We start from the raw sequence: 10,547 nt of genomic DNA, 5'->3' as shown, positions 1-10,547 counted from the left end.
AGCAGAGGTTGCTGAGGGAACTAAGAGGGTCATTTAATTCAACCATGTTTGCTTTGTTCTCCACAGTTCCTCAGTGCCTAGCACAAAGCCAGGCACTCAGTAGGTGCTTGATAAGGCATTGCAGGGGAGGTAGAAAGGACAGAGTTTTGAAGGGTTGTTAAGACTTCCCCAGGAGAACAAATTGGGGAAGGAAGATGCTCCAGCAGAGGGAGGAATTCATGAAAAGGCCTAATGAAGAGTGGGAGTGGGAACAGCCAGGGGCTCAGTATGACTGGAGTGTAGGGTGTATATGAAGGGTTTTATCAATGGGAGAGATGCCACCTTTGCATTTCAGAAGTGTGGCTGATGCATGGTGGTCTAGGAGGTGACACCAACGTTTTCAGGCCTGGTGGAGTCCCCACCTATCTGAGGAAATGAGCCTTCCTTTTTGGGCCTTCATGATGGTTCGTTCATGAAGGGCCTCTTGAGTCATCCTGTGTCCTGATCTACTGGTACTTTATCCTCAGCTGTACACTGGGTCACAGCTAGTCTGTTCCTCCTAATAAAAGTGCTGAGATTTATGAATAATTTAAATTTGTGTGATTTGGAGCAAATTCAAGGATATTCTGCTTGCTAACTTGCAATCTCATGTGCTTTCTTATGTAAGAGAGCTAGAGATGGACTTGTAGATGGGGTGCCAGGAATTATGTCTAGCTCTGAATGTGCCCAGGGAGGATGTGTCAACTATGCCAGTGGTCCTGGAACTGGGGGTACGATGGGCATGGATAACTTTAAAGGAATCTGTTTCCAGATCCTCAACTTAGGTAGGCACTCTTTCCTAAAAATAATCTGCTTGTCTGGATTCTAAATTCTCCTTTTCAACTCTGCTTTCATTGTTTCCCTTCTTTGCCTTTACAAAATAAAGTCACACCTCCATCCATCCTGAATCTTTCTATGGTGTGTTATCTAAAAGGGAAACTGGAGAATTCTCTGTTCTTCAGAGAGAGCAAGCAAAGAGAGATTAGATAAGATAAACTGAAGGGTGTGGTGGCTTACTGTACAGACCATAATATTTGCTATATTTAAAAATATTTTTTAAAAATATTTTTTAATGCTAATTATGGGCCAGACATTGTTCTAAGGGTTTAACAGATAATAACTAATTCAATATGTACATCGAATTCATAAAGTAGATGCTATTCTTCCTTTGAAAGATGAGGTTCCTAAGGCACCAAAAAATTTAATAAGTTCTTCAAAGTCACATAACTATGAAGTGGTGAAATCAGGCTTTGAACTCAGACACCTTTAAATTTCTGTAGAATTTGTCCTCTTAACCATTATGCTACTCTATTTTAAACTTAAGTGCTTTAACTCTTTTTCTATGTATTGTAAAATTAGAATTGAGACATGAGCTAGTTGTCATGGGGATGCAAATGAACACATTTATAGAACTTTTAAAAAATAAAGGTGATTTTCCCATGGACAGAAAATTGGTCTGATTTGGCTGATTAGTTTGACAGTGAGGACTGGCTTTGCCAGTTGGATTATTTGGTAGACATTTTCCATAAACTGAACAAGTTAAATCTGTAGCTCCAAGGCTTGTATGAAAATATGTTTAAAGCACATCTCTAACAAAGACTGCCAGAAAATTTGGTCCTTGGACCAATTTTTAACTTGTGAAAAATAATTTCAGTTATTAACTTAAAAAGCTGTGAGAGGGGACATAGCTTCTTCAAAAATTCTTATGGGGATTCATGAACAAAAAAATGTAAAGACTTCTAGTGCATGGCACACATCAACATCACCAGCCATGTGCATCTGGGTGGGGATGAGGTTCTTCATCAGGTGAGGCGAAGTGGCTTGTGCACAGGTAAGCAGGGGCAGAATTAGAGCAAGAACCAGGGTTTTCTGACACCTGTAATGTCAGTGCTCTTTCCATTACTCCACACTTCTTCCTTCCTTCCTTCTTCATTCATTTGATGATTCATTCATTCAGCAAACACTTACTGCATCCCGGTTCTGTGCTAGACACTATTGTAGATGCTGAGATACAGAGGAAATACAAAATAAACATTTCCTACTTTTCTGGAGCTTATATTTTAGTAGAAGAGGCAGACAATTAAATCAACTATGTATTTTTAGACAGTGATAAATGCTGGAAGCAAATAAGCAGGGAAATGTGATAGAGTATATGGTGGTGGAGGAGGCGTGGTCAGGGAAGACTTCTTAGGGAGCTGCTGTTTGTTATGGAGGAGCCAGCCCTGTGTGTGCGTGTTGGAGTTTTGGGGTGGGAGGGGGAGGGGGGCATAAAGAGCTTAGGTAGAAGGAACAGCAAATGCACAGATGAGGCAGGGAAGAATTTGGTGTGTTCTAGGAACAGAAAGAAGTCCCTGTGGCTACAGCACAGAGATGCTGGGGGAGAGTGATAGAAAGTAAGGTCCATAAAGAAGGAAGGAGCTAAGTCATGCAGCACCTTATCAGCTACAGTAAGGATCCTGTATTTATCCCAAAGACAATGGGAAACCATTGAAGGATTTTATGCAGAGAGCTGATATACTCTGATTTATGTTTTGTTTTTAGGTTTTTTGGGGGGAGCAATGGAAACAGAGGTGGAGAGTAATTTGGGAAGCTATTTCAGATGAGACATCTGCAGTCTACTCTGTGGAGGGGTATAAAGACGAGTAATATTAGTGGGAAGGCAGGCTGGTATGAGATGTCATTGTCATCTCGTTCTGATGAGGTGTGTTGGCAGCTATTGCTGTATAACAAATCCAAAATTTAGTGACTTTAAACAGCCACCATTTTATCTGTCATGATTCTGTGGGTCAGAAATTTGGGCAGAGTTCTGCTGAGCAGTTCTGCTGTATGGGGTGTCAACTGGGGTCATTCATTTGGCTGTATTCAACTGTAGGTGAGCTAGGCTGGAAGGTCCAGGGTTTCTTTTGTAGGTATGGCCCTTGGTGCTCTTCTACACAACTTCTCTCTCCATGTGGGTAGCTTGGGCTTCCTCACAGCATGGTGGCCTCAGGGTAGTCAACCTTATTCTATGGTGTCGGGCTTCAAGAAGGGAGCATTCCAAAAGGAGCGAAAGTGGGGACTGTGTATTTCTGAAGGCCTAGCCTTGGGAAGTACCCTGCACCACTTCTGTCATGTAGTATTGGTCAAAACCAGTCACAGGGCTGCCCCAGATTTAAGAAGAAGAGAAACAAACCCCATTGCTCAGTGAGAGGAATGGCAAATAATATGTTCTATCTTTAGCCTACCACACTAGGCATCTGGAAACTGAATAGCCATAACCACCCTGACCCACTTTTTAATCTAAATCACGTATACTATGTAGGAACAGTTTATAGGTCTTCATTCCCAACTGAAAAGGAAGGCCTGGAAAACAGGAGGTGGTTTCTTTTTTTTTCCCCTATGTATTTCCAGAGGCTAACACATACAAAGCATTCAGGAAACACTTGTCCAATGAATACACACATTGCCTAAGCATTCATTGGTTATCAAAACACAGTGTACATAAGAATCCTCTGAGGAGCTATTAAAAAATGCATGCAGATTCCTGGGGAAGACCCATGCCCAGACCCTCTGAATCCAGATTTCTAGGGCAGAAGATTTTAGTCTTGCCTGCACATTAAAAAATACTAGTGGCCTGGTCCTAGCCCTAGAGACCCTGATCCAGTGATCTGCGGTGAGCTCAGACGGACAGAATCATCAGGTGATTCTGATATGAGGCTAGGAATAAGAACCACTGCTTTAGGATTAGAACCAGCCATCTTTACCTAACCTCCCCAGATGATTCTAATGCAGGTGGTCCATGACACGGTGACCAAACATCCTTGGTTTGCCCAAGACTGTCCTGATTTTAGCACCAAAAGTCCCACATCCCAAGAAACCCCTAGTCCTGTGCAAACTGGGACAATTGGTCACTATCAATGGACCACTATTTAAGAAACTTTGCAGATGAGGCAATGAAAGCATTTTTAAAAAAAAAAATACCTACAAATATCTAATGAAAAGAATGGTTTTTGTCTCCCTACTTAAGGGACTGCAATAGTATCATAATGCTATGTAACAGAGCCAACTCCTAGAGTTAAGGAGGAAATGACTGAGATCGGGGTTTTCCTTTAGCCCTGTGCTCTTGAGTGCTAGGTCTGTTAACTCACTTAAATAGTGTCTGTCTTTGGGAATTCTTCTAGTCTGTATTCCTTACTAGACACAAGGCAGCTTTGAAAGCCCAATCACAATTAATAAGAATGATGTATTGAAGATAGCAGAAGATACAGGATGAAATTCCTAACACACCAGTGTGTATTATAATTACTGTTATTAATATTATAATAGGGTATGTAAGTACATGTAATATATTAAATATACCTGTGGGGCAGTGTGATATAGTGGAGAGGCCCAAGATCTGGTCTCAGGTAGCTGGGTTTATGCCTGGCTTTGCTGTCACTAGGCATGTAATCACGGGTGCCTCTTTTTGCCTTTAGTTGTTCATCTGTAAAACGGGAATAATAATGATGTCTTCTTTACAGGGCAATGGGATGATCCACCAAAACAATATAAATGAAAGTGGTTCTGTAGACTGGGAAGGGTGAAGTATTATGATTGTCTTTGAATGGGAGGGACATGAAGAGATTATTCTGAGAGGCCCTGCACATGACCAAAGCTCTGGTCCCCTCCCCACGAACCACAGCCACAGCTGTGGATTCCAAGCAAGAAGCTTTTAACATGTAGTGGGCTATGGAGAGACCCCAGCAAGCAGAGTGCCCCTACCTTAGTTGCCCTCACTATTGAGGGCAAGTGTGCTTTGCTACAGGAAAAAGGAAAACTTTTGGAGACAGGGATTTGGAGACAGGCATTTTTTGTTTTTAAATGTTTTGCCTATTTATTCCAAGTGTATCTTCAGAGATGGAGTGAAAAGAAAACAACCACAGCCACAAACCCATAATATTGAAAGCCAGTTCTTAATTTCTGTAGCTAAAAAAGCATCCTTTCAGGCTCTGACCACAGAGAGATTGCTGCAGGCCTCTGGAACTGAGCATAATGATGGTTTGCAGTGTGATGAAGGAGGCTGTTAATCTCTGTGGCCCAGAAGCCCAATCCAAGGCCTCTCCAATTACCCAGGTTGCCTAGCAACACCACCCAAAGCCTCCCCACCAGGCCCAGCTGGGCGGCAATTGGGTGCACCCAGCATAGCCGGCTGCCCAGCGTCCTGGGCTCTCCAGCCACATCAAGGTTGGACTCAGCCCCGGCAGGGGCCCAGCTGGTACTGATGAATGGGTGGGGCCAGCTGTTTAAAAAAACAATTCAGACATTTAAAATCTACTTGTTTGAATACAGCTAGGACAGCAGCACAAGCTAAACCAAAAAGGTCTTCTACCAAAGAGGAGTTGTCCTAAGGGTACTGGCCTTGCCAGTGCTGTGCTGGGTGAGGCGAAGAAGGGAAAGTGAGCCTGACTTAGTCCTTCGTGTCCTCAGAGAGGCAAATCCTTTTCCTGTCCTGGACACTTGTCTCCGTCTGACTCCCTGTGGTGGCAACAGGGGCACTGAGGATTCCTAGCCCCGTCCTCCCCTGGCAGTGGTGATCTGCCAGTTCTTCTACAGCTTCCATTTGAGAATACCAAATGGGTCTAGTCTGGGTCTGTCTGGGCAGCTGGAGGAAGAGGAGGGAGATGAGGGTGGAGGGAAGGATGGGATGAAAATAGCCAAAATGAAGGCACACACTTGTGTAACACTGGTGCTTAGAAATCACAGGGTGGCGGGACACACAGGGGCTTTGGAACCAGGGGCCCCGGGCTCTTCTCCCAGCTCTCCCCTCACCAGCTGTGGACCCTGAGCAAGTTACTCTGGGAGTCTGAGTCTCCTTATCCATAAAATGGGAATATTATTACCCCGACTTACAAGGTGGTTGTGAAAATTGATGGAGAGCGTGCTCGTGAAGTTTTGTGTGGAAGCTGGCACACACCACTGTGTCCCATCACGGTGGCTCTCATTATGTCATCTGATTCTCACAACAGTCCTGTAAGATCCTCAGGATAGAGGTGAGCTCTGTTTTACAGCTGAGGAAAGTGAGGCCCAGGGAAAGTAAATGTGGATGCTGGGAGCGGAACTCAGGTCTTCACAGTGCCAACCTCAAGAACATGCTCTTCGAAGGCTGGTGACGAGCCCTTTTTTGGGTGGCCATTGCAACATGGTGGTTCCACAGGTCTCCTCTGACAACCCAATGAGGGTGAGAGGGTACTTTGAAAAGTTCATGAAAAGATTTGTAGTATCTTTTAATTCTATTTTCCACGAAATTTTTGAAGTACTCTCTTGTAGAATCGTATTGGGGGGGTGAGAGGAAAAGGTTGGTAGGAGGCACTTTTCAACAGAAAGTGATACGAACACTTAGTCAAGGTTGTGTGGACGGAACTTCCCCTTCCTCCCCCTGTACTCCTCTCCACTAGTACTTCTTTAAATAAACTTTTTATATTGGAATAATTTTAGATTTACAGAAAAGTCGCAAAGGTAATGCAGAGAGTTTTCATATACCCTTTACTCAGATACAAGTATTTTTGGAACGCTTTTTGTGTGCGGAATAGTTCTGAGCACAGACTAGAGCAGTGAAATGGTCTCTGTTCTCCATGAGAGGTTCACAAGGATGTGAGCTGGAGGGGACCGTAGTTTGTGGTTCTCAAACGTGCCACTGCCTCCGCTTCATCTGATATAAGAGGGTACTTCAAAAAGATCGTGGAAAACTAGAATTAAAACATACAACGAATCCTTCCATGAACTTTTTGAAGACCCCTTATACTTGTTACAGATGTGACAAATCTATTCAATTAGTCTCTTCAGGAGTGGGCCTGGGAATCTGTTTGAAAACAAATGTCTCGGGATTCTGAGGCAGAGCCAGGTTGAGGGACTACCGGTCCGGTCCCGTGCAGACTGTTCACCGTGCAGGTGAGAGAGCTGTGGCTCAGAGCTGGGAAGGGACTTGCCCTAGGTCACACAGCCAGAAGTGGCAGAATCTCGACCAGAAAACAGAGCTCCTGATTCTGTGTTCCTTACACTGTGTCTCCCAAACACAGAACAAGAAACAAGTTTAACATGCAACAGGAAGACTCCAGATAGAGTTTAGGGGAATTTCTCGGCTATTCAGGTGTATCAGGTTCCTGGTTGCAACGGACAGAAGCTGATTCTGGCTGATTAAATGAGGAAATGAATTTTATCAAGAACACATTGGGTAGGTTACAGAGTCACTGGAAGGCTGCAGAAACAAGGAGAGACCAGGCACCTAGAACTACACTAAAATCCCAATACAGAGCCAGGTAGGTGAGGGTGCCCTCATCCCCGTTGCTGCATGCTTGGCGATGAGGCCTTCGTCACAGTTACAGCTGGCATTGGAGGCTCGATGCCAGGATGTTTGGACACTGGACACTACTGTCACCACTGCAACCACTACAATGGATTTTCCCCATCCCCAGCTCCAGCCTCAAAAATCCTAAGCAAAAATCTGAAGCAGCTGATTGGTCAGGCATAGATCACTGAACCTGAGCCCCAGCTGCCTAGGGGCCTGGAAATGTGAGTATTGGGCATTTTTTGCTTCTATAGTGGGAGGTGGTCCCTGCTACCCACCAAGATGAGATGGGGAATTCCCCAAGAAAACTGACAGATGACCATTACAAAGTGTTATCAAAAGAATACACTAGAAGTCCTTGACATTTGCAGATTCAACACTTACAGTTCTGGTACTTTATTAGCTATCCTCAAAGGCCCATTGTGAATGAGTGTGAGTGGAATGATTGCCTTTGCCTGAGCCAACCACTTACCAGTTAGTGAACCAGGCCTAATGCTCTACATGGACATCTCACGTGACTGTTATTCTCTGCTAGTTGTGGCATTTATGTAACTTGCATGCAGTCATTAAATTCTTTGTTTCTTGTTTGGGGAGTAGGAAAGATTCGAAATAAATCACTTGATAATGCTAGTGATAGAAATGAAGAAGTGAAGAGGCCTGAGAAAGTGACCTCCCCCCCAAAAATAGAAGTTTTGAATAAATTGGTGTGGAATGTCAAGTTCAGTGGTATCTAGGATCTCTGAGATCAAGAGACCCACCGTGTGTGTCACACAGATACAAGAAAAAGTGCTTTGGAAAGTCGTCTTAGTGTTATGTCAGCCATTGTAGAAACCGCTGTTCAAGGGAGATTACACTTCACTAAAAGATGAAAAGAGACACAGCTAACTAACCAAGTTTTCTTTTTCTTTCCTTCTTTGGGACATCAGGTGCAAAGTACTGAGTATGGTTAGTCTTCCTCAAACAACGAATTTTACAAATAACTTTACTTCTTAAATTAACAGAATTATTTAAGTACTGAAGTGGAATCACTTAAAATGTTCTGGCTATAGTTTACAACATAATTTTGGGAGACGTTATGTAGTGCATAGTGAATCAGGGCATCTGAAAGGTGTTTGGGAAAATCCCTCAAGGGTCTCATATATAAATCTCTCTGGAAGTCTTTCCTACAGTTTTTTTTAAAGGTAGACTACTATTGTGGGTATAGGAACACAGTCTTGTCCTTTCAGATCTTTAGTCAACACACCGGCTTTGTGATTCATAATACAAACAATGCTAATACCAGGCAAGGTCAGGGATAGGAAAGTTCTTTCCATGTTTCCTTTTCTTAAGAATACTTGCCAACCATGAAGGGAACAGTGCTGGTTTTTGGTGTGCTGGAGGAACATTTCCATTTTTAACCAGAAGGCTAGAAGCATTCTAACCATCTGCCCCAGTTGTTCCTTACCAGTTGGATGAGAACATTTCACAGCAGGGCCACCCAATTTTGATCCGCATGTGTGTGGCATTTCAACAAAGAGTTGGCAGCGACTTGCTGCAGATGAAAGGTAGGAGGTGAGGCATTACATCAAGCCAACATTAAAGAAAGCTCAAAAAACCTGCATGATCTTTGCTTAGTGAGTAAGAAAGCAGAGTCAGTGCAGGAAATATCCACTCAGTGACTGACACTGTGCTCAGGAGTGACCAAGTAAATAATTGGATAGCTGTGGATACTTTTATATCTCTGTAAGAGTATAATGTGTTGTAAACATGCCACTTATTTTGTTTTGAGGCCTTCTAAAATTCTTGTAATCTGAAGTGTGCTTCCAGATGACATATCCCAACTTTGACCTATGGAGCTCATGGAGTTCATGTGTAGCCACACCCAATCAAGGACAAAATTACTGACAGCATGACCTTAGATTAGACTCCTTTTGTGAGGCCCTACAGAAGGAAACCTTGCACCCAGGAGCAGAAGGGCTGGTGAACAGATTTCAGTGCAATGTAAGGAAAACTACCTAATAATTAGAACTATCAGAAAATGTAACAACCTCACTGAAGTACCTTTAGGTTGTTTCTAATTTTTCGCTACTATAAATAGTTCTGCACTTGTTAAATGGCTTTGTGTACTTGCTCAAATACATTTTAGGATAGATTTCTAGAAGTAGGATGGTTCTGTTGAAAGATATATACTTTCTATATTTTATAGATGCTGCCCAATTGCCTCCCAAAATGCTGCATCAATGTATACCTCATATACTGTATCCATTTCCACACAGCCTCATCAGTATGAGATATGATCAGTCTTTTTCACTGTTTGCCAGTCTGATTGGTACTATTTCCAGGGTGGTTAACTGAGCTCAGAAATTCAGGTGTTGGGTAGAAGATAAACAGGAGTGGGAGGGACAGGGTGTGTCAGGGACAGTACGGAACACCTGTAAGCATCCAGGTGTTGGAGATCAGATGAAATGGGGAGAGGCCCCTGTCCTCGGGGAACAGGGCAAACAGACAGGGATAGAAGTCGGAGTGTGGTAGTGATTGACTGAGAAGGAAGGTGAAAACAAAATACTGCAAATCACTACCAATGTGCTCATCTATTGCTAGAGGCTAGAGTAGCCAGAACTACATGTCCAATCCCTTTACTGTGCAAGCCAAGGAAGAAAGAGACATGATGGGTCTTGGCTAAACCGAATGGGGAAGGTATCTTTGCAGCACAGGAAATGTGTTTAGGCACGAACATACCTAATACAGTGGGCTTGAAGTTGTTAAATTTTTGGAAATTTTGAAATCTGGACAAAAGAGAACATTTAGGGTGAAATGTAATTTTTATTTTTCCATCTCCTTTTATAAATGTAAAATTGTATTGTTAACAATGTGAAATTTTATTTGCTCATAAAATGACTATATGTGGTGTGTAAATTTACAATAGGGTTTATTCATACAATGTTAATTATCCTCATTAACTTGCTTTTATTTTTCTTCTATTATTTATTTATTTTTGTGGTTGGCTGGTATAGGGATCTGAACTCTTGACCTTGGTGCTATAACACTGTGTTCTAACCAACTGAGCTAACTGGCCAGCCCTTGAACTTACTTTTAAGGGCTTAATATTTGCAGTTATAGGCTGCTGATCTTAAATCCACACTGCAGTTTTGCCAATTATTGGCAAAAACTAGAAATGACCATCAATATTCAGGGAAAATTAATAAAATAGGTATGTCTATGGACTTAATGTCTGACCCTGGGGGAT

General features: G+C 42.8%; 1 protein-coding gene across 1 annotated transcript in view; it reads left to right on the top strand.

The window, feature by feature from the left end:
- Positions 1–1,764: 1,764 nt before the first annotated feature.
- Positions 1,765–10,547, top strand: part of RHBDL2 (rhomboid like 2) — a 39,970-nt gene continuing 31,187 nt past the window's right edge. The window contains 3 exon segments of the mRNA XM_063105736.1: positions 1,765–1,824; positions 5,326–5,345; positions 5,347–5,432. Coding sequence (XP_062961806.1) covers positions 1,765–1,824; positions 5,326–5,345; positions 5,347–5,432 — 166 coding nt within the window.

This window comes from Cynocephalus volans, chromosome 8 (genome assembly GCF_027409185.1).
Source record: "Cynocephalus volans isolate mCynVol1 chromosome 8, mCynVol1.pri, whole genome shotgun sequence".
Taxonomy (NCBI): Eukaryota; Metazoa; Chordata; class Mammalia; order Dermoptera; family Cynocephalidae; genus Cynocephalus; species Cynocephalus volans.
This window is presented reverse-complemented; position numbering and strand designations above follow the sequence as displayed.